This window comes from Caenorhabditis remanei, chromosome III, assembly GCF_010183535.1.
Source record: "Caenorhabditis remanei strain PX506 chromosome III, whole genome shotgun sequence".
Lineage (NCBI taxonomy): Eukaryota > Metazoa > Nematoda > Chromadorea > Rhabditida > Rhabditidae > Caenorhabditis > Caenorhabditis remanei.
Genome location: NC_071330.1, coordinates 6,385,103 through 6,408,776, shown reverse-complemented (window position 1 = coordinate 6,408,776; position 23,674 = coordinate 6,385,103). Strand labels below are relative to the sequence as shown.

Here is a 23,674-nt window from a genome sequence, read left to right as displayed (position 1 = left end):
CTACTGTCGTTGTAGCCAATGGTTTCTGATCTCCCTCTGAAAAAAATCGAATAACAGAAACTTATTTAAAAAAAACCTACTTGTTATTTCTTCTCCGTCTGGTTTCACCCACTGAGTTTTCTTTGTTACAGTGTTATAATAATAAGGTCTTCCATCTTGTGTCACAAACTCTTTCCATTGGCCTTGTTGAGGTTGCTGCTGTTGAGCACTTGCAGATCTCTGTAATATCTAGAAATACATCCATTGAACAGATTGATTCTCTCTTACTTCTTGTGGAGTTTTCAAAGCATCGGGCTTGACCCATGACGACTGCTTTGTAATTTTGTTATGATAATAAATTCGCCCATCGGTATGTTTGTGTTCAGACCAATCCGAATCGGCTGGTGAAGAGTTCGAATCGTCGATACCCATTCCCGGTGGCACCAGCATCGGAGAAGGTCTTGTGGGAGCAGCAGCGGCGGCGGCAGCAGCAGCTGCTGCATGAGCCGCTACTGCGTTATGAGTTTGCATGTTTATCAGAGGAAGTTGACCGATGCCTCCTGCTCCTGACATGGCTACTGAAATCAATGGATTCAGCATTAGGCAACAAATCACTACATCCAGATTGAAAATAAACAAATAAATACACATATTTCGTCTACATTAATCAGATATTGATTGCATTAGTTAGGCTTCAATAAATACATCTTCAATTTCTAAAAACAAAAGCAAATCTCAGTTTCACTAGTCGAAGTTAAATTCAGTCAAGAGTATTTTTTTTTTCTTTTTCATTTTAAAGATGCTTCTTACCTCTCTGCTGCAAGAGAATTTGTTGCTGAATATTGGCAGCATGCATGAGGTTAGGGTTAATAAACGGAAAACCATTGGGTAACATCTGAAAATCTGCAGAAATTAAGGAACTTTTATATTGCAATTTGAGCTGACACATGAAACGGAAAGATTCGGATGATAGAACCGAAAAAATCGAATATGGGAAACACTGCGTTTCTGCTGTCTGAACGTTCTGTCGTCAAGAATGCAGTGGAGCGCGCATGCAGAGGTGTCTCAAAATGTGACGAAACTCTAAATCTGTTCATTTATATCAATTCAGGCTGTTTAGAAAAGGCGCTATGGGAGTTGGGGGGGGCCACTCAAATTTTCGAATTTTTAGGCAGATTTTTGGCTGAATGTGTGAGACTGAAGACGTGTGAGAGACACTTTTTTGTTACTTAACCTTTTTCTCAGGCTTAGGTTTCTTAGAAATTCGTTTAAAAAAATTGACAAAAACGATTAATTTGTCAATTTTTGTCGTTTTTTTTCATTTTTTTCCCGAATTTCTAAGAAACCTAAGCCTAAGAGAATGGTGAAAAGTGGTCCCTCACAAGAATCACACTCATTGTGTAAGCTTTGTCATTCTTTCAGCACACTGATTCAGAATCCCCCAAAAAAATTTTTTGAGTGGCCCCCCCCAACTCCCATAGCGCCTTAGAAAAATTATAAAAATATCAGAGAAAAAGGTTACATTCGATATTTCTACGAAAATTTATGTCGGGGTGCCGATTGGAGAGAATTTTCTTGGAACTGGGCTAGGAGTAGGTGTCCGAGACGCTTTATATTTTTTTCGGTAATTTTCTTTACAAACATCATTTCTGGTTGATTTGTGTTTTCTTGTAATTCGATCAATTCCACCCGACTCAAAGTTGTTATTGCCTTCATTACCTGAAAATAATTCAGAGCATTCAGAGCAATTTGAGACAGCTTACAGATTTAGGCAGATTTTTCGGAAATTCGTCGTGTCGAATGTGGGTTCCATTTTCTTTGACAACCGTAGCAATGATAATGTTTGCTAGCTTCGCCCACAGCTCACTGTCCATTTTTTCAACGACAAACTTCTCTATTCCATCAATCTGTAGTGCTATTTTGTTCTATTTGATACACAGTATGAAAGCTTACAAGTTCTCTAAGTTTATGAAGTGTCACAGGAACGTTGGCTTCAAGGTACTCATCTCCATCCAACAAGAACTCATGGAGATGACACTGAATGAATGGAATACTCTGAAACTTCAAGTTGTTTCAGTTATACAAAGTTCATCGGTTACCAATTCTTTAACAATTAAACAGTTTCCGTCGTCTAGGAAAAATCCATTGATCATGTTTCTTCTCATCAGTTCCGGTACCAAAAGTTGGATCTGGCTCTCGGTAAACTTGTGAGATAGTGGAAGTTCCCTTATTTTGGCCAAGAAGCTTGATAACTTGAAAATTGGAAAAGGATAGAGAAGGAACTCTCTATACACGGATCGATAAACACCTGCTCTGAAAACATTAAGGTAAGAAGAGAGAAGGATGTGAATCCCTGTACGTACATTCGCATATCGTAGATTCTTTTTTTCTGAAAAACACAAATGTAAAGTTTATACACAAATTAGACACAGTACCTTCGTGTTCCAGGCAGTAATGTCAAAAGGGCTTTCTGGAAGTCTTTTCTATAACTTGTTATTATTCATTTTCAGTTTCTATTAAAACATACTTTTCCACACAGCAATTTTTTCAATATAGTGGTTTCTCTGTATGCTTGTGTTGCCTCCATTGTCATCGGGACTTCATGCTTGATAGCAGCTAGTTTTATCTGAAACATGTGCACGTGTAGCTCTAACACGAAAAAATCTCAAGAAATCCCACCTTTTGGAACTGAAGTATGGAACTGATCCCATGACAGTCCTCAATTACTTTTTTTAGAATTTCAGAAGAGGAGACTACATTCGTTATATTTTCACCACACGCCAGCGACGTCATCACTCTATTCATCATTCCCAATTTCTCATCAAGAACATCGAATACGTCATTTATACTATCCACCATTCTGTAACTTTCACAGACAGGAACGAACTGCAACAGTTCCTTTGTTTCTTTTCTCTTGAAAGGATTCTCATTGTGACGTTCCACACGATTCTGATTGAAAACGTTCTTACTCATTTCAAAACCTAAACTTCGAAATATGTTTCCTGGAAGATAATCTGTGTCAATATTAATTCAAAATAAAATGGTATTTCAACCAATAAAAATTCAATTGATGGAGATCGATATACTGTCAAACTTTATATTCATTCGATGATAATTTCTGTTGAAAAAATCTACTATAGCCCATATTATAACAAAGGTATATCAAAAGGAAAAAGAATAACGAAGAAAACCGGCGAGAGATTTTGAGATGCATTTTAAACGAGAAAAGGGTAATTATGAAGTGTTTCCAAAACAAAAGAACTATAACGAAAAAATGAATTAGCGTATCCATAGACGTATTTCAGTATGTTTCAGATGGCAAAGTGTTATTGGAAAACGATGAATTCACTTCAGAGTTGAATTTTCCAAACTCAATTTCCAGTTCTGAATTATCAGTTGCTGAGAGAATATCGCTGATAAGCTCAGATACGTTGGGCTTGCTGTTCAATGTAAGCAGAGATTTCTTGTGTTTCTCAAACTGCATTCGGACTATGTCCGATGTGTTTTGACTGAGCAAACGCTGTCGAAAGTGTTCCGGAATGATTCCATAGTTCCACAGATTTTTCAAATATTCTCTTCGAATTTCTTTGATGAAAATAGTATCGTCCGGTTGTGAAAGGTAATGAATGATTCCTGATTTTTCGAGATTCATCAGAGCACCTTGAATAATGTTGACATCTTTTTCAGGGAACCAAGCTATCAGTGTACGGAAAGAGAACACGATAAGCTTCGAATTCAGAATTTCTTTCGCACACTCGTAGGTGTTCTGATCGTTGAATGGTGGTGGTGAGTGAAGTCCTTGAGCGAAATTAACAAAAGGCTCGAGTCTTATATTAGGCGAGTCGAAGAATTGAAAATGAGTTGGGTTTTCTTTCAAGTATGTTCCGTTGGTAGTGGATAGTTGAGTGAGTATCGGAGACAACGGATTCTTGCGTTTCTGGGGAACAAAATTAGTTAATAGAAGTTCGATTCAAATGGAACTCACTCGATCAATGCTTCTGCATGGGGGTTCCCAATTTTCCATTAGAATATTTGAATTCTTATTCGATTTTCCAGTATATATCGGATTTCTGAGTAGATGAGGATGTGAGTTTTGAGAATACGGTACTCCTGGGTGCGTGGGAAGAATTTTTAGAATGCGACGTCGTGGTTTTGGTGGGACAAATGGTACGATTTCGAACGTTGGCTTTTTCTGAAAAAAGAACGAAATCACTAATTGAATCACAATAAAAACTAACATGATTTTGTTCCACAGGTTTCAGAAAGTTTGCATTCAACTGACTCATTCTTTGTTTCTCAAATCCCAGCAAATAGTTCTCATGAGCCTCTTGTCTCAGAGATACCGCGAGCGATTCTGATACAGCTTTGACTCCTTCGTTTTGACCCTGGAATAGAAAATTAACTGAAAACGTTTGGGAGTTGGTTTTTACAGATACGAGGTCAAGCTGATTCTCGATCTCAGTCAATTCTTGGAAAACTGCAAAGTTCAATCTGATGCAGGTCGGCGTGTCTTCGGCGTTTTCAAGTACAGTTTTGAGACGATCACGGGTTTTTGTCAAAATGCGACAACAGGAACAATCTACTTTTTGTGCTGTCTTCGTTATCGGAACCGAAAAATTTGGAATTGCTTCGTCAAGCTCTTTTTCCGTCATTTTATTGTACTCCGGTGGCATGTATTGTTTGAGAACTGCGAGCAGTCCTTTAAGGTTGCATTTCTCGCTCGTTTGTGTCGTGCTCAATGGGAAGGAGTAGACTTTCCGAAGAGCCTTCGCCTAAATAATTAATAAAATAACTTAAAACAATCGCAAAATGTATCTAACCGGTGCATCAATGTGATCCAAGCAAACATAGCACTCATAGGTTTTGTACTTATCATATGTGGAGAAGTTCCTGGTGTGGTCGATTGATCCAGAAAACTTGAGATAAGCAACGATAACGTGGAGATGAGATGCTTCTGTAATGCTACGCATCAGAATTTGCTTATTGAGATCACCACAAATCACGCATGTCTTCCAGACTTCCTTCTGAAATTTATTTTTGCATTCTCAGATGAATTTTTCACTCACCTGGCAAATCATTGTACTTCTCGACCGGTCCCCGTTCATCCTGAATTCGAAAATAGTCAAGTTGAATGAGGGTTAAACCATGCCAAGCATTGATTAATTGCAAGCAAAACAGATAAGAAAAATACACGTAGAACACGAAGAAAATCATTTAAAAAGATTTATTGGTGGAAATGTATTACATGAATTCCTGTACAACTGAGATTTGTCAATACCCTAGTTATTATCATTTTCAGGCTTGATCATAGCTTTTTGGTTCTGTAAGAATAGCTCAATGTGACAGATGTACTATTATTCACTTACTCTTTGTATTATAAGCTGTCTTTTGAGCAGATTTATTTCACTTTGAGCTTTTTGCAGAGCTAAATTTCCCATGTTTCTCTCCTTTTCAACTGCTTCTTCCTTTCCCAGCATGGACCTCGCCAGAGTTTCTATGAAATGCATCTTTTCCAACATACGATCGATCTTTTGCTCAAGTTCCGGTACGACGTATTCACACCTGCATGTATTTGATTGACCATCACTTTTAGTTTGTTTGGATGACGGTCCACATTCTTCATCGGCTTCATGAAACTCAGACTGATTGTAAACAAAGTCATTATGTCGCACTGGCTTATGACTTCTCTTGAGATTGCTCCTATCAGTATCGATGTTAGGTAGGTTGGAAGTAGAGGGGACGTCTACTCTGGGTGAGTTGCTTTTGAGATTCATTGCCAATGGTGGGGGTGATTCTTTCTTCACTTCGTTCACCAACAGATTAGGATACGCGTAAGATTTAACTCCTGGAGGCAACGAAGGATTTAGTAATTCCCGAAGATTTAACGGTTCTGAAAGCTATCAAATTTTTATAATTTAAAAATTCAATTCTTACTGGAAGTAGTAATATTGGCCATTGCTCCACTAGTTTCTTCATCTAAAGGTTCTTCTTTTATTTCCTTTTCAAGGAGCTTCGGCGGGGGTGTCACAGCCTTTTTGCCTTCTGAAGTTGCAGCAACTAGCTTCGGTAGTGTTGATAATGTTGGAACTGCGATGGCAGGAATCCTCGTATTTCCTCGGAAGATAAATACTTTCCTTTCATGCCCTAAAATATGTTTTTTTTTTGTCTTCGATATATTTTCCTAAACTTACCATTTTGAGGAGAAGAACTTCGTGGAACTACAATAGGTTTATTATACGGGACACCTGTTGATCTCATAAAAATGTTCGGTCGAATTTTATGGTTTTGGTTCATTCTGAACAAAAGGGGACTGCTTTGATTTTTACCAGAAGAAGATTATGCGAATAAATTCTTATTTAACGTTTTCCGATTCTCTGCAATGTACAAAAACAGCTGATGGTCTTACAGCGATTGGAATGCAACGCAATTTTTTTTCGTGGCGAGACCTGGCTGTGCGTCCCACCCTGAATCCCCCTTTAATATATTCGATTTGAGTAGAATATCCTGAGTTCTGAAAAGCTTTGAAGCCTTAAATTTCTATTATCAACATTTTCATCTGCTTAAAAATATTTTTAATAGAGTCAGAATATTGTTCTGCGCAAATATTGTGTCAACCCAACAACGAGTGCGCCCAAGAGATGATTGACGCATCCCAGGTGCTACATTTTTACAATTATTGTCGCGTTTTTCTCTGTTAAAACTATTTTTATCATATTGCATCAGAGGTGTTTGATTCCCGATTCGGCGTGAGAAAATTATTCAGAAGGACCTTTTGTTACACTGTAAATATCTCGTGCTTGTCATATGTGCAAACATGAAATATACTGTAGGCAAAATAAGAGTGGTTCGTCTTACTTGCTCCGTTGTCAAGTTATGTAGTCGCAGTTCACATTAGTTACCCTTTTCGAGAGTACACACTACCCTAGGTATCTAATTTCCTAGTCTTAAGGTCATTGTCGATAGAATTGGTTTTTCGCTTCTTCTTTTTCCTCTTGTGTGCTATTGCGTCATGAATGAATGGAGTTTTTATCCAAATTCTTACTCACTCTCTTTTTTCACATATCTTTATCATACTTGTGTAAAGTATAAATTTATTGAACATATGTCTCATAGATGGCTTCGGGTTCCGAAATGAAAGCTGAGATCGACGCGCCAGTCACCAATGGTAAAGGTGTTGACGTTAACGAAGACGAAAACATTGATTCGGGTCATTCGTCAATCAACACCCCAGATACAGTAGAAGGTAAAACATAATCAACATGAACATTTTAAATATTTTCTTATCGAGAATGTTTTTTTCAGATAAACCAGTGGACAAGCTAGTCAAGGTGACTATTCAGCCATCTTGCGGTGAGGCTTTCGATCTTCATGTAAGTATTTTCGAATAAAACAATTTCAAAACAAGATAATTCCAGCTCAGTGACAATGAACTAGTTCAAGAACTCTACCAGACGTTGCTGGATCGAGAAGCCACTTGTCACAGAACTTGTTTTTCGCTGTACCTGAATGGGACAGCCGTCGACAACTACTCAGAAGTACGAGCCGTTCCAGGATTTGTAGATGGGTGCACTTTGAATGTGGTTGATGAGCCGTATACTATCCGTGATGCACGTCTCCATCTTCGCCAAGTTCGAGAACTTCTCAAATTCGGACTCGTTCAAGATCAACATGAGCCACCGTGTTCCAATGAAGCTCAGTCATACTTGACAACTATCAACCTCCAACCAGACGAGAAGAAAGAACCAAAACCATCTGACATACTTCCCCCAGATTACATTCTCCCAGGATGTAAAGAACGTTCACTCGCTCATTTGGTGGTTCCTCAACCAAAGGAGCTTATTGCTCTGAAGGATATCGCACTCTCGCCATTCAATCCACCACCAGGACCCCGTAAATTGAGAGGAGATGTCCTGTATATCGACCTGACAACTGTTGAAAACCGTGTCTATCACGTCACCTGTTGCACTCGAGGATTCTATGTTAACAACTCGCAAGACGGAAAATTCGATCCAACAACTTCTAATTCTAACAGGACCGTCTATCAAAGTGTGATTGAGCTTCTTCAAAACGTTAGTTCCGGATTCAAAAAAGTTTATCCACAAATACTGAAACGAAGACAAGATAAGTCTCTGGTCGAACGTCTCCCAACAAGTTATCCAGTGTCTACGTGGGTCGCTAATCCGTTAAGACCTGATGGATACAGCAGTGATTCTCTTCGAGCAGTCGAACTCACCGAGCCATTCCGTGTTGGGTTTGAAGATCACATGCCTGGGCTTCTTCGGGATTGGAATGAAGAGTTGCAAACAACTTTCGAAATGCCTCGGAAGTCTGTTTCCGATAGAGCCATTCGTGATCGTAGTTACTTCAAAATTCATGCGGATTACGTCAATGCAGCTTCTCGAGGAGTTCAATCTATTCTCGATGGAAACATATTAGCGATCAACCCAGGAGAGGACAAGAAAACGCATATGTTTATATGGAACAATATCTTCTTCAGTCTCGGATTTGATGTAAGAGATCACTACAAGGAGTTAGGAGGAGACGCTGCTGCCTTTGCCGCTACTTCCACTGATCTCCAAGGAGTTCGTGCTTTTTCAACTCTCGAAGATCCCAAATTGAACACTCTCGGTATGGCTATTTTCGATTATAGAGGCTATCGTGTCACTGCTCAATCGATCATCCCGGGAATACTGGAACGCGAACAAGAGCAATCAGTTGTCTATGGATCGATAGATTTTGGAAAGACTGTGGTTTCAGACGAAAAATATCATGGTTTGCTCGAAGAAGCTGCTCAGCAGTTGAAAATGCTCCCACATACCGTTCTTAGCGAGAAGGATGGAGTCGAGCAAGAGATGAAGCTTTATACAAGTTACGAAGCTAAGGGAATAGTTGGGAATGATGGAAGAAAGTACGTTTTGGATCTTCTCCGATCGATGCCACCAGATGTCCATTATTTGGATGATGCTAGGGTTTCTGAGACTGCAAAGCAACTTGGATATCCACGCACGTTCCCACATAAACTGTCTGCTCTTCGCCGCGAGTTGGTCGATCTTTTCTGTGAGTCCAGGTTGGTCATGTTCATTCAGTTGACTGCCAAGAAGATTCGAGATGTTATCGCAGAAGCCAAGGAAAAGAATGACGAAGAATTGATCAAGAAAGCAGGTAATTGAACTCAAAGCAAATTTTTAGTTACTTCAATCTTTATTTTTCAGCTGAAGCCGAAAGTGAGCTGTCCCTTGTCTTCATGGCTATCAGCGAAGAGAAAGAAATCGAGACAAAGAATGAACTAGTTCAAGGTGCAATTAGGAACGCTTGTGCTTCTGTGAACTCCATCTATGAAGATCGTTTCGTTATCAAGTTCAATCCGGATTGTTTTTCGGCGAATGTTAAACATGCACCGTTTGAGAATTTGGAGAGACAGCGACAAGTCGTTGTGGATGCAGCCGAGTTTTTGTTGACCAACCAAATTCCGGAACTCATTCAGAACTTCAAAGATTGCATTGTTCAACCAATCGATGGTGACAATCTTGCTGATGTCATGCACTCAAAAGGAATCAACATTCGTTATTTGGGAGAAATTGGAAAAAGAATTGAAGATAGTAATTTGTTCGCTCGTCCTCTTGTTCTATCGGACATTGTTGCTCGATCTGCTAAGCATATCATCCGCAAAATCAATGTTGAAACTCCAGCTGATCAATTGTCTGCGAGTACTTCACACATTCTCAATTGTGTATTCTCTGTTGTGACTGATCCAAGTCCAGTTGCCACGAATGCTACAAAGAAGAGCAACAAGAAGAATGGTAAAAAGAAGTCAACAGGAGTGTGGTCAACTCTAACCACCGCATCTCTGTGGAAGAGCATTTGCGAAGAAGCATCTTACTACTACGGATACCCAATTGACGCAGAATCTCTCGACAAGTTCACCGAGCAACATGATATACAGAAAACAGCGCTATTCCGTCGTATCTGCAGAATCATGGGAGTTCAACTTGTTGCTAGAGATTACCAACTCGATACTATCGGAAAGAAATCAGCAGTATTTACTGAAGATGATATCATCAACTTCTTCCCTATTATCAAACACCATCAACCATATACTGCCGATGCCAAGAAAATGTTTATTCGCGGACAACATGCTATGTCGGTGGGGGCTTCTAGAGAAGCGTACGAGTGTATTGGTGAAGCTATCAATCTTATGACTGCTGTGTACGGTGTCATGCATCCAGATATGCCACAATGTCTCAGAGCTCTCGCTAGACTTTCTCATGTCCTCGGAGAAACCGCTGATGTAATAAAAAAAATTGTCGCACTTTTCTTAATTCAAGTTGAATAACTTCAGGCGCTCAACCATCAACATAAGGCAACTGTGATGAGTGAAAGATTAATTGGTCTGGACACAGGAAACACTATCCTCGAATATGTAAGTTCGAAATGTTTCGAGAGCATAAGTTTTTTTTTCAAAATTCAGATCAACCTGGCTCATTTCGCTTTCGGTGCTCTTCTGATTCCTGGATCTCTTCGTCCATTGTATCGTGCTAGATATCTGATGAATCTTGTTTTTGGAGAAAAGCATCCAGTGATGGCTCAAATTGATGCAAACATCGGAACTATTTTATTCACCATACAAGAGTTTGATACCGCTTTGAAGTACTTGCAATCGTCAGATTCTATCAGCAAAGCGATTGGCGAGCCAAGAAAGCTGAAAACTGGTCTCATCTCGAACTTGATCGCTCGCACACATGCCGCTCGTGGTGATTTCCGTGCAGCTCTCGTAGCTGAGAAAGAAACATTCCACATATATTCTGAAGTATACGGGCCGAATCATCAAAGAGTTAAGGAGTCTGGCGAATATCTTCGTACACTTACCCAACAAGCTGTAACATTCCAAAAGAAGATGCTCAATGTGGACAATAATACAAACATCAATGAGTTGTTCCAGGTTTGTCAAGATTAGTTCCACTTCGCTAAACGATGAGGAAATTTTCAGATTCAACCACCACCAGTCAGCGCTCTCTTTGAAATTCTCAACATCATCAATGGAATTATGATAATTGGAATTCCAGGATTGGCAAATCTTGCTGCTTTGGAAAAACTACAAAATGGAGCCGTTGAAGAGAGCAAAGCTACTGATGTAGCTGCTCAACTTGACAATGAAACTCTCGATTAGTTAGATAGTTAGATAATTAGATAAGTTCTCTTCTGTTGAATTTTGTTGTTTTTATTGTCTTTAGATGTTTTAGTATAGATTTTTAAATTTTTTTTCGTAGTTTTAGTATGTAGTTCAAGTTTTTATAGTTTTTTTTTCTTAGTGCTGTTTTTATTCATGCTATTATCAGCGTCGTAACTTGTTTTTTTTTCTAGGTGTAGTTATTAAGTCGTAATAGGCTACTGATTTATCAACAATCATTTTGCTGAAATTCATCGCATTTCGTTGCCTTACAAGATAATCAAATGAGATTTGATCACCGTTTCTTTCTTTTGATCCCAAATTTGCTCAAGACTTCAAATTACCTGTAATTTGCTCAGATTTTCTAGAGCTCTTGAGGATGTCACATTTATGGCGTCTTCGCACAACTCACATGTTTCCTGTTCTCATCCCTCCCACAATAACCCATATTTTCCTTATCAATTTTGATGATTGTCATCGTGAGACGAGTGTTCATCGATATTAATAATTAAAAGTATATGTAAGAACTGAATACACTCCATCACGTTACACCCAACTGATGTGTTTGTTTTCTCTCATCTGTTTTCTTTTTTAGGACTTGCAAAGTTTATAGTTTAGCTTCCGTTTTCTTAAAACTGTTATAAGAGTTTTATTGTTTTGTTTTTTCTTTTGAAAGTTTAATAAAAACTAAAAAATCCTCAATTTATCTTACTTTCAGATGAAAAGTCGCAGCTGAAAGCTCATCGATAGTTACGAAATATTTTGGGCTTTAATTAAAGAAACATTTCAACATATGAGAATATTCAGATGGCAAGTGACATGATGCAGAACAGTAGACGAAGGCCTAGTGTGCTTCCCAGTGGAGTACAATCCAAATTGCTTCATGTCAGTTCTTACTGGAAAGAAAAATTGAAAGTTTCGTTTTCAGGAAAAACGCTTTCTGCTCGAAATTGAAAATCGCCAAATGCGAACTAGTGTTGCAGAACATATTGAGAATGCTGGGGGAAATATTCTGGTCTCTTTCGAAGAGCGAAATCCGCATTGTCTTATCTCGGATCATCCAATGGCTGCAAAATTATCGAAAGCAAAAGAAGGAGATACTATTTTTACAAGTGAAAAGGTATATACTTCGGAATTCTGTATTTACTGACAATAAGTTTAATATCAAACATCAGACAAGTTTTATAGATGCTCAAACTAATGCCATCTCTAATTCGTCAAGCTGTTTCTAGAAAAGTCAAGGTTTGTAATGATCTGAATCGGCATGAAAAATACGCATTCTTTAAGGTTAGAACACCTGAATCTTTCCTCGAACAGATGGCTTCATTCTTCAACCGTAAAGGAAAAACCACGTCAGCAACCAGTTCGCACAGTACAATACGTGGAAGACCTAGTATTAATCCGAGTGCCAGACGAGAAAGTAGTGTAAAGCCGGAAAGAACCGATAGTCATGTTGCGCCGAGAACTTCTCGTGCTACCAGTGAGCAGCCGAATCTGAACGACAATAAAGAACGAGCGTTCCTGAGAATCGATGTGCCATCACGGAGACCAGATATTCGATTTATCAATAAAGATTCGTTTGATAAAGTATATTCTGGAACTGATGGCGGTTATTCAGTATTCAAACCGGCAGATGACAATCTGAAAGAAAGGAAGAGAAAAGAATACGATATGTTCGAAAAAGGTCGTTATGAGGCGGTCAAGAAGTCATTCAAGTTCGACGAACGGGATTTGTACTGCCAGTTTTGCCAAAGAAAGATTGTTGGAGAGCGGAGAGATGTGAGTCTCGCTTCGAAGAGTTGAGAACGAAATTATGAAATTTCAGCACGAAAGAACTGACGAGCATCGAAATAAAGCTAAATCACAGGGACTAACTCCAGCACTCGAAAGAATTGTAATGAATGCTCGAATCAGTTTACAAAGTCATGAGAAGCGGGAAAAGTATAATCTGAAAAGATCTCGCGATAGCATGGCTTTAGTTGAAAAATCGAAACGAGCAAACGTCGAGTTTGAGTATGGAGAGAACGAAATGAAAGCAAATTGGCAAAGATTGAAAGTTAATTCAATCGAATCCGTTCCCAAAAAAGTTTCAGGTGAGTAGAAACATTTATCATTTTTACCAAGTAGAAAGTTTATTTAATTCGGGTAATAATGACAGACGTTACGGTAGCAGATTGCATCGAAATCTTCACGTGAATGACATTCTGATGAATCGTTGCAAGTTGTTCCAGTGCTTCGTGCATAAAGACCACAGAGCAAAACTAGAGAAATTAGGAGCACGATCAGCTGGAAAAATACTAACTTTTTAAATTAATTCAAAAAATGCGCACTTTAATCCTCATTTTCATCAAAATAGCTGACTTGAATAAATAGACGTTATTTGATTAATCAGAACTATCGTTCCAAATTTATACTCTCTCTGATCACATGTCTGAAAACATCAAAACAACATTTTCCAAGTTCAATTTTAATTATGTGATTCAATCAAATCTACTCCCTTCTTGTCTTTTTCAAAACTGAAATGTCTGAAACAGACATCACATTTTCAGTTCTCTCTCCACGTCGTCGTCAGCAACGAATCCGTCCACTATACAGTCAAGGAGACACACCACTCAATTAAAGTACACTCATTTTATCAGCTACTCGGCAGGGATCTCCAAAAGTTCATATAATCTTTTTTATGTATATTCCAAATTTATCATCTCATTGGTTATTGTCTGTTTTATCTTTTGGTATCAATTCACATACCTCTGTCACCCGTTTTATTCGTATTTTTTTTCAAAAGATTAATAAAATCAACTCGGTTTCATTTAACAAGGTTTCATTAATTCAAATTTTTGGTGAGAATCTAATCTCTTTTAGTTAGGTAAGATAGTATATTATGTCTGGTGGAGATCTGGATGCAATAAATACGTGGATATGGGGAAGTTCACTGGAGGGCAATCAGAAGAAATCAATCAGTCATTGAGTGGCTCGATGTCAAATGATGAAGTCCTTCTTCCTCTGGAAGAGGTTGACGCTTCCAACGTGGATTCAAGACGAGAAGAAGAACACAGACAGTGTAGAGGAAAGTAAAGACTCCAACAAATGATGAGATTGCTTGTTGAGCACACATTTGACCATCTTTTGTCCAGCAACTAGAAAACATGTTTGTTCCAATAAATGTTTATAGATTCAAAAACTCACGTATGCTTCCAGGCGGCGCGTTCTGAGATTCCCATAGCGACAGTAATCGAGACAAAAATGAAAATAAGGACTCCGAACATTTGATGGAATGGCATGACAAGTTGACGAATTGGAATCGGCATTCCCGGGAAGAAATAGGTGATAAATCCGATAGCATATTGTGTGCAGAAGAGAATGACAACAGAGAGACCAATCCATGAATGAAGGGATACCATATTGACAATTGGCGCTGGATTTCCAGAGGCATCTTTATGAAGATTATGGTAATCGAAAACTGCCTTCAGAGCCGTTAGCATGAAGACGAGGACAACTGAATGGAGAATGACGTGGAGAGTTTTACTGAATTTCTTTCGTTCGTTCCGGAAGACGCGGTAGACGAGAATAGATTCTCCGAAGAGGAAAACCATTCCCATAACCATGAATGTCGGATGATAATTGAACTCTTTATCTGGATCCTCACTCCACGCAAATCCACTTTCGAACTTGCTCATCCAAATGGTTACAAGAAGAACTGCCAGTCCTCCTGAATAAGAAAAATAGGTTAAATTAATACCGAGAAGCTTCAAAAACCAACCGAAAACTTGTGACATAACGAGAATGATATTGAAGAGCTTTACGCTCTGATCCTCCCGAAGGATCACAAATCCCGGATCGAAGAGGAGCGACATCTCCTGAAAAGAAATGAATTGAGAAATTCGGTGTGAAGGAACCGAAAGAGAAATAAACAAGCGAACGGGAGGAAATATAGTTGCGCATAGTCTCTGCGTCTCTACGAACACGATTGCGCTAAAATCAATCTTTGTGGGTCTACAGTGATGTGGATCTATTTTTTGTTGACAGGTATAGAATTTTGAAGTTTTGTTCTCTTTTTAATCGAAAACGTCATCTGAATATCAGACTGTCATAGTTTTGGAAATGAGAACCTTCCCCAAAATGTCTGATCTGAAATGAGAAGTTTGGGAGAGCGAACTCTACACTAATCTTATTTCAGTAATGAAGTTGTCCTAGGTTTGAAAACTCAATGACTATAAGATACGTCCGTTGAATTCCGTTTTTTTTTAAAGTCGAAACCCTTGAAAACTGAACAAAAAAGAAAAGGGGGAATTCAAAAGGCATTTCCTGCCGTCGTTCGAAGTCACTTAAATATTGACTGCCGGGGGAAAGAGGCGGTTCGAAGCGAGCAGCGAGAACGAAGAAGACGTGCTCTTTTCTTTATTTTTTTTCAACCGACCCAATGCTTTTCCTCATTACTCGTCTCGTGGCCTTGGTATTTCTATTTGGAAAAAAGGAGAGAAGAGTAACCAACAAACAAAATAAACTATACGAAAAAATAATTCAGAATCGAAACATGTGAGTTTCCGAATCAATTCAATGAAGAAGGTGTGTGAGTGAGCGTTTGTGAGTGGAACGTAGTGCTCATTGAGCATGAAGCAGAGTGAGAAGAGAAGTAGAATAAGTCAAATGCTTGAGAAGAAGAGAGAAAAGAAGAGAGAAAGGAAACCGAAACGAGATATGTCGGTTGTTTATTGAGCAGGGCCAAAAGAGGATGAGCAGAATGAGGGAAGAGGTGGGAGGAGCTTCATTGAAGAGAGATTAATGGATTCCAAAAGAAGAGAAATGGGATATATGAATTGGTTTTTGGGGAAAGGAGATTCGAAATAAAAAATATTAAGATATTTTTAGAGACGAAAGAATCCAAGGATAAGTAGTTTCAAAGTAGTACACTTTCAGCAGCCGAAAGTTGGAATATATCTTCTAATATGAAGCATTTCGGCACTCAACATGAAAAATAAAAAGAACGGGATAGAGATATTTTCAAGAAAAACAGAAACAAAACGTCACACTGAAGTGTGCAGTTTGTTGAAAAAAATTGAGAAATTGCCATCGAAAGTGGGCTTTTCGCATAAATAATAGGTCTCTCGTCACCCCATTTTAGTGCTTTCATTTCGTATCTTCTATACTTTTCTCTCGTTTTGAGAGGCTCTCTTCCCCTTTCGGAAACGCAATTATAAATGGTTCTTCTGTCATTTTCAGCTGGGGAAACGACATAATTAAATTATCTGCGGGATGCTGCGTAACAGAAGAATATAAGAGATGAAGAAGAACAAATTGGGACAACAGACCGCTTCAAACTGAAGATGTGCTCTTTTATTCAATATTTAAAACACAAACCTTTACTAATATAATATCACGAGTCTAGACGGGAGGGGAAGCATAAGAATGATTAGAGTTTTTGGAAGGAATACATATTCACAGAATCAATTATTGTAAACGAAACATTAATGGAATGTTTTTGTTAATCTAATCGAGAAGAGAAACATAGCATGGTGACAATGTAGGCGAAAGGAAGAAAAAACTGGGAGAGACGATGGGGGAATCTGATTACATATGGTAAGAAAAAGAGACTAGCATTCGAATATATTCATACCACAATCTGAAACCTAAAGCGAGAACAGATCACAGTAAGAATATCCGCAGGCAATCAAAAGTATGAGAAAATTAGTTGAAGAGAACTGGCAAGTTATCTTCCTCCACAGCGAGCAAGTTTCGAGGTGCATGATTTTCAGAATGTGTGTCGCTATCCGCCGGCGGTCCTTCCAACTAAAAATATTTTGAATTGAACTGAATAAACTGTTTAAAGTATGTAAAACATACTGCTCTCAAAGCGGCTTCTTGCTCCTTCAGCTTCTTTTTGTTAGCCTGAATCTTCTTCATGCGGAAGAACTCCTCTCTTTCCATTTCGTCCAACTCGGTCACAATGTATGTCAATGTATTCTCGATACGTGGAATGATAACGTGCTCAATGGCGTTGACACGTCTGTTGGTAACTTTGATGGCTTCATCCAAAGTGATGAAGCAGGTTTGAAGGGTGGCGAGCTCAACAAGCAACTCGATGGCCTTGTTGTAGTTCTTCTTCAGACGAGCAATGTTAGCTCCTCCCTTTCCGAGACCTGTCAAGTCGTACGCATCCGGTCCGTCTTGATAAGCATCAAAAACTGGTAGAAGAACTCCTGAAATTACCCAGATATGAAAATAAGTAACTTGAATGGAAACTACGACTCACCGACAACGTTTTCCTTCTTCATACGAACGCGGTATTGAGCTTGAGAAACATTCTGAATAACGGTGTGGGAGAAGTCTCCAGCGGTGAACTTGGCTTCAGCCAAAGAGAATGCAGCCTCCTTCATTACCTCACCCATAAGAACTTTGTTCTGAAAATAACCTAAATGTCGATTTTCTGACACGTGTGCCTCCTACCTCAACGATTTTCTTGAGAATATCACGGAAGCGAAGATTCAAGGCATCAGCTTTCTTCTTCAACAACGAGTGACCTTTTTGGGCTCCCTTCAGACGAGTTTTCATCAAGGTTTGCGCCCTGAAAATGCATTTTTCAGATATTTCAGTACGAACATTTTTCAACAAAGCACAAAACTTACATTCTCGACGGGAAAACCGCGATTCTGTCTTTTCCACCACCCCCAGACATGATTGGATCTGCAAATTGATATTCTTCACTGAAAAATAACAAGGAAAAATGTCAAAAAAGTGTTAAATTTGATGCTGAGACAGGAATACACGAAAGACCAATGACTGCCGATTGATCGACGAAACCTCCGGCAGAGCGTGCTTGCATTTTGTGTCATGAAAGAGAAAGCGAGAGAATGCGAGACAAAATTGGGAGGACGAGAGGCAGTGTAAAACGATGTAGTTACACGAGAAGTAGAAGTATAGTATAATAATGGTTTGTAAAACATCGGAATATTATTTCAAGAAGAATATTTTAAATTGATATCATACTTTATGATCCATACACTTTGTACAAGTTTGATTCTATTCATTATTTTACATGAAAGAACAAGTCAAGTATTAAAACTTTGAAGATCAGGAGTGGAGACCGAAGATGGTTAGTGGGTACAAAATAAAAAAATCTAAATATTTTAAAATACATACATGAAGTGAATAATTTACACTTATTTTCTGAGCAGACGCGTGAATAATCCTTTCTTCGATTTTTCTGCTGTGAATGTTTCTTTCGACGTTTTCTTGAGAGCAGCTGGCGATGATGGCGTTTCTTCTACAATTGACTGATTGCGAGTTCGTCGTGATCTGTTGACTTTCGGATATCGAGAACTATCATATGATTCATTCTGTGCATATTCCAATCTTTGTACACGTTCCACAAACTCTTCTGGAACAGCGAAGAGTGTACGGTAGTTGGCAAGCAAAACTGCAGTAATGAGCATTCCCTGTTGCTTTCGACATCCACCACAGACTCCTGTCCAGAGTCCAATTATAGCCTTAATTAGAACATTAATAGAATGAATGATATATAAGTAGATCATTACAGCTTCCCGATTGTTTGAAGATCCGTTTGATGGGTCAGCGAGATCGAATAATTGATTTGTTTCAATAGACTTTATGAAACATACAAATTTATGAAGCTTTCGACGTCGAGATGTTGGAAGGGACAACAGAATTAATTGTAGTGACTCTATAAGCCATTTTTCTCTGACTTTGTAAGCCTTTTCATCTGAAAATAATAATTTTAGAAATAACTGATCGACGTAGAAATACCTTGAATAGGTAAATTGACTCTGTTGTCAAACGGTGACAGTGCTCTTCTTCTATGTTTAGATGCTCGAATCCCGCAAGATGGAATATCACGTGAAAACCCATCGACCATCAATCCAGCTTCTTCGATACTTGAAACAGATGTAGACATTATGACTTTTGACCATCTACGACCTGCCCCCGTTTCCATCATCATTGCGAAACCATCCATTTTGCTGAGAAAGCTCACGATCAGAGAGCAGTCCTCTGATTGAAGTGGAGCATTGAGATCTTCAAGACGGTTTACAAGAGTTCCGAACATACGATTCACGTTAAGCTCAGGTACAAAGTCTAATTTTTTGCCACTTGAGAATGGATAACGACCGAGATAATCCATGAAGTGTACAATAGTGGTTGGGTAATCGGGTTGAAGTCCACTACACCTTGATTTAACAACTCCATCGTTTGCATCAATCTCAAGCATATTCCAATTGATATCATAACCGTCTACTTTATTCGCCCATTCGCTTGGTATAGGACGGTCGTATAGCAGCTCGAGCCTTGCAAGCATTTCAGTTTTCCAGATAATACAATCTTTGAGAGCAGGTGGTTGTGTTTCGACTACTGGTATTGACGGTCGACGAACTATTGACTCATACATTCTTCCACGCGACAATGACGCAGGATTCGTGCCAACAATACTTACTCGATTACTTTGATAACGAGCGGGTGCTGTCGACATCGGACCTTTAGGATGCATAAAAACTAAATCATTTGTAAGTTCGCGAATCGGCGGTGTTGTGACTTTTTTCTTGTTACGAGCAGCTTCTTCAATTTCCTCTTCAACCATACAATGATTTCGATCAAGAGACACGGATCGACGAGTTGGCTGATGTGCTTTTGTGTGGTACCTCCTGGATTTGAAGAACGGAAGCCAATCATAAACCTTTTCTTTCTTTTCTGTGAAATCTGCTTTCAGTGAAATATGTTCAGTGCAAATACTCTCCAATGATCGATTTAGAATTTTTGGAGCATGTAGTCTCCTGCTTGACTTCTGCTGATCTTCTTCTTTTTGGTCGTCAAAACCATGATTCTCTACGCCACGAGGATCATTATCAACTCCTGCCTTGTCAATATTTCCATTTGACCTTGACAATCTTCGTGAAAGTTTTGGACGTCTTAGCATAGTAGCTGAGGGCGAAACTGGTTGAGTAACTCTGAAAATTGATTAACATGTAATTAATTCTGATTATGCGGCACTAACCTAACACTTTTCCTGCCACCACTGAACGAAGCTGATCTTCGTGAACGTGGTTTCGGCTTCTTCAATTCATCTAAACTCTTAATGAAGATATACACTCGTGAATCACTGAATTCTCTTTTTCTTTGGTTTCTCTTTGGGAACGCTTCTGCGACTATTTTCCAATCCACCATCATCATGAGCAATTTCTGCATATTCTCTACTGTCGGCACTTTATCGGGAATGATTCTAGGCACTTCGAGAAGCAAGAAATCTAGAGCCTCTTTTCCAGTAAAACTATTTTCAACAGTTGTCAGCATACTCCGGTTAGATTTTAAAGGCAAGTTTGCTCGAAAGTGCCATACTATTTCGTCAAACTGGAATTAAGATATATATCTGCTTTAAAAGAAACTTCAAATGTAATTACCATTTGTGTTGCTTTAAACTGATCTGTAGAGTAATCATCCGCCATTTTTTGTTTGCGACGCTAAAACATATATTTTAAAACCAGAAAAGGATATTAAGGTGAAATTAAAAAATTAATGGAAACAGTCAACGGTAAAAAATTTAGATAAGATTGTTTGCGTACAATGCGCACAATATGACGGCATCTCACACAGACTTATTTCTACAGTACCCGCCGAAGACATGCTGTTGTGAAACATGTTGGCACACATGTCTTAAGACGGAATGAAATTTGACAAAAATGGCTATAAAAAACCTAGAAAGAGAAGGTGTAAAAGTTTTTTCCAGTGATTATTGAGATCTTGAACGCTGGTGACACGAGATACAGCGCCTAATTCGTTTCGGACGTAATCATATTCATAATTCAAATTTCAGGGACCTTTTTTAGAAAAATCGGAGATTTTTATTTATTTATTTATTTTGAATACGCACGCGAGGTACGTGAAAATTAAGAGTTGAGAGTTCAATATGTCCGTGTCCGTTATCCTTTTAAACGTGAACTTCCTTCATTCATTGTATTTCCTCTTCTTATTTCTTGCTTTGAAAAATGTTGCGAAAGTGAGAAGCAAAGACCATACGCGATAGATACCAGGTGAAACACATAAGATTGGCGGCCGCATTATTACTCGACTTTGAGATGACGAAAAAAGGGTTAATACTAAATGGGTATCGATATTTTTGGGTACCTACTCTTTGGGTACCAGGTGATCGTTGGGTTCCAGTGATCTTTGGGTACCAATCTCAGATGAGTATTCTTTGGGTACCAAGTGATCATTGGGAACTAGTGTTCTTTGGGTACCGATTTCTGGCGCCAACTCTTTGGGTGCCAAGTAATCTTTGGATACCGCTGATCTTTGGGTACCAGCTTCTACTTCTTTTTGAATTTTTTTTACTTGGAAAACTAGAAAGACAAATCGTTGGATCCAGACCAACTGAATAGTGACGACTTACGTGTTGTTCTCTTTTGGTTGTTAATTGAATACTTTCAGTTCTTCATTCAGAGATTCAATCACATTGTACGTTTAGTATTGAGATTCGAAAAAATTATTAAAACGAAAAAAACAATTCAAAAAGAAGTAGAAACTGGTACCCAAATATCAGCGGCACCCAAAGATCACTTGGTACCCAAAGAGTTGGCGCCAGATATCGGTACCCAAAGAACACTAGTACCCAATGATCACTTGGTACCCGAAGAATACTCATCTCAGATTGGTACCCAAAGATCACTGAAACCCAAAGATCACCTGGTACCCAAAGAGTAGGTACCCAAAAACATCGGTACCCATTCAGTATTGGCCTCGTTCCAGATCAACAAAACATCATTATTAGAATCCAAATTCCTCGATCTAGTATATTCCAGGGTGATAGCTCATACCTTTCTCCTTGGAGGACAGTGTTATTTCCATCTGTAATGTCTCTCATGTATTCCGAGAGTTTCAGTTTGCTTTCTGACGGATCTGATACTTTCAAAGCTGGTGATCGCGTATGATGTTGCTTCCATCTCTTCTCTTCTTTGTTAGATTCCTACATTCCAGCTAAATTTTCAAGTAATTTCAGACTCTTTTCTATATTGCTATTCGGAGATATTTAGGGTATTGTCATACTTGTCACGGACGGGTCTGAATTTTGACAAACTGTTTGTTGGAATGAACACTAGGTGCTTCGATAATTCGAATTTTATAAACTTAAAATAAAACTGGAAAGTCAAAAATATAAACAATGATTATGGATGCCTAAATCGGCGCATTAGTAAAACAGAAATGTAACTTAAACAAACTTCTGAATCTTTTCGGTTTAACTTCGTTCAAAGCGTAATGCTTACAGTTGCAACCATACGTAATACTCAATCAGATACGAACGATCTCATCCTTTTTCTCTTCTTTTCTTCCAAGTTTTCTCGTCATTTTATTGCCCTCTCGTGGTCAGTTTTCATTTGAAAGATGCAACCAAAATAGCGACGTTCTTCTTCACTACTTTTTTCTTTTTCTCGTTACCGACGTGTTTGGAATTGGTCATCTAAATAATTATCAACGTTCATTCACATAACAAGCGATTCTAATCGAGTTTAGGAGTCAATATTTGGAGACAACGAACTCCAAAAATATCCGCAACGGGTTTTTCATGTCTTCCTTCATCGGATTAAACCCCAAAATAAACATTGAGAAAGAAAAATAGAAAGAGCATCACTTTCTGTTTTGCCAGAGTCGGTCTCGATCTTTCCAATGATGACAGTTTACTTTTTCACGGAGCCCACGGATTAGATAAACATTAACTGTGCATTTGCAGTGTGTTCAAGATTTCTGGTGCTCTAAGTACCAGTTCCCGTCAAAGTTCTTCAACAGTGTCAAAATATTTGTAAAGATTTGGGCCTCGTGTGTAATATTTGAAAACCAGCAGCATGGGATTGCTGTAGAAATACTGTTTTAACGTTGTGTTCATATTCGAATTCTCTAACAATTTTTTTGGATAGAGCGTGCATAACAACCAATAAAAATCCAAACTGTTTTTCAAGGAATGTACTATCTGACTCATTAGTTCAAATGACCTCAATTCTCCAAACCGTAATCTTTCATTTATCTCTTCTTCGAGTGTCATTTCATTTCTTTTCTCATTTAGCTCGTTTCGCAATCGTGTTGCGATGTCAATCACATCAGTGCCCAGTTTTTCGTGAATCTCTTGTCCTGTCCATCCTCTTCCCTCTCTGATTATCCATATCAAATCACAATGTCTGCGTCTCTTCTGATCACTCAATGTCTCGTTTCGGATCGGTCAACATTCTCCAACACACTCACCAATCCGGCCCTTTTCCAATCTTTTATCCTTTCTTTTTTTCGGAAAAAAAACGAGGGAGGGAAGAGAACGAAATGGCCGTTTACTGCTTATGCCTACTCCCGATTCATCATGATTAATTGCAAGATTTCCAAACTTTTCTCTTGTTTTTGATTTCCGCTTCTCTCCCGAAAAGTCACATGTTTCTCGGAGAACCCGTGGGAATTTGTTCTTTTTGGCAGGACAAGATTGATTAGTTTTTGGAAAAGGATAACAAACTAGATATTTATGACTAGGTTTCGGACATTCAAACCCCT

The 23,674-nt window shown here is 38.6% G+C and overlaps 8 protein-coding genes across 8 annotated transcripts; 2 read left to right on the top strand and 6 right to left on the bottom strand.

Annotated features, from left to right (window-relative positions):
• Window positions 1–1,512: 1,512 nt before the first annotated feature.
• Window positions 1,513–2,952, bottom strand: GCK72_009448 (uncharacterized protein; the record flags this gene model as incomplete). Its single annotated transcript, XM_003113342.2, has 8 exons — window positions 1,513–1,698; window positions 1,743–1,886; window positions 1,933–2,034; window positions 2,079–2,292; window positions 2,343–2,368; window positions 2,415–2,462; window positions 2,507–2,605; window positions 2,659–2,952. The coding sequence occupies 8 exons, from the start codon at window positions 2,950–2,952 to the stop codon at window positions 1,513–1,515; spliced, it is 1,113 nt and encodes a 370-aa protein (XP_003113390.2).
• A 328-nt stretch (window positions 2,953–3,280) lies between these two features.
• GCK72_009447 (uncharacterized protein) lies at window positions 3,281–5,084 on the bottom strand (the record flags this gene model as incomplete). Its single annotated transcript, XM_053727389.1, has 6 exons — window positions 3,281–3,916; window positions 3,965–4,171; window positions 4,218–4,364; window positions 4,410–4,751; window positions 4,800–5,003; window positions 5,046–5,084. 6 exons carry the CDS (start codon window positions 5,082–5,084, stop codon window positions 3,281–3,283), a joined length of 1,575 nt encoding a protein of 524 aa, XP_053586966.1.
• Window positions 5,085–5,258: 174 nt separating this feature from the next.
• On the bottom strand, window positions 5,259–6,273 carry GCK72_009446 (uncharacterized protein; the record flags this gene model as incomplete). The annotated part of the gene is made up of 4 exons (XM_053727388.1): window positions 5,259–5,300; window positions 5,346–5,869; window positions 5,914–6,123; window positions 6,171–6,273. The coding sequence occupies 4 exons, from the start codon at window positions 6,271–6,273 to the stop codon at window positions 5,259–5,261; spliced, it is 879 nt and encodes a 292-aa protein (XP_053586965.1).
• Window positions 6,274–7,092: 819 nt separating this feature from the next.
• Window positions 7,093–11,146, top strand: GCK72_009445 (uncharacterized protein; the record flags this gene model as incomplete). Its single annotated transcript, XM_003113245.2, has 7 exons — window positions 7,093–7,222; window positions 7,282–7,349; window positions 7,395–9,141; window positions 9,192–10,267; window positions 10,319–10,399; window positions 10,448–10,918; window positions 10,967–11,146. The coding sequence occupies 7 exons, from the start codon at window positions 7,093–7,095 to the stop codon at window positions 11,144–11,146; spliced, it is 3,753 nt and encodes a 1,250-aa protein (XP_003113293.2).
• A 964-nt stretch (window positions 11,147–12,110) lies between these two features.
• GCK72_009444 (uncharacterized protein) lies at window positions 12,111–14,221 on the top strand (the record flags this gene model as incomplete). The annotated part of the gene is made up of 5 exons (XM_053727387.1): window positions 12,111–12,266; window positions 12,335–12,388; window positions 12,434–12,925; window positions 12,972–13,239; window positions 14,013–14,221. The coding sequence occupies 5 exons, from the start codon at window positions 12,111–12,113 to the stop codon at window positions 14,219–14,221; spliced, it is 1,179 nt and encodes a 392-aa protein (XP_053586964.1).
• Window positions 14,100–15,000, bottom strand: GCK72_009443 (uncharacterized protein; the record flags this gene model as incomplete). Its single annotated transcript, XM_053727386.1, has 3 exons — window positions 14,100–14,283; window positions 14,333–14,855; window positions 14,907–15,000. 3 exons carry the CDS (start codon window positions 14,998–15,000, stop codon window positions 14,100–14,102), a joined length of 801 nt encoding a protein of 266 aa, XP_053586963.1.
• Window positions 15,001–16,831: 1,831 nt separating this feature from the next.
• GCK72_009442 (uncharacterized protein) lies at window positions 16,832–17,819 on the bottom strand (the record flags this gene model as incomplete). Its single annotated transcript, XM_003112789.2, has 5 exons — window positions 16,832–16,933; window positions 16,988–17,343; window positions 17,397–17,544; window positions 17,591–17,708; window positions 17,770–17,819. 5 exons carry the CDS (start codon window positions 17,817–17,819, stop codon window positions 16,832–16,834), a joined length of 774 nt encoding a protein of 257 aa, XP_003112837.1.
• A 484-nt stretch (window positions 17,820–18,303) lies between these two features.
• On the bottom strand, window positions 18,304–20,595 carry GCK72_009441 (uncharacterized protein; the record flags this gene model as incomplete). Its single annotated transcript, XM_053727385.1, has 5 exons — window positions 18,304–18,630; window positions 18,679–18,863; window positions 18,908–20,100; window positions 20,148–20,500; window positions 20,551–20,595. The coding sequence occupies 5 exons, from the start codon at window positions 20,593–20,595 to the stop codon at window positions 18,304–18,306; spliced, it is 2,103 nt and encodes a 700-aa protein (XP_053586962.1).
• Between the last annotated feature and the right edge of the window lie 3,079 nt (window positions 20,596–23,674).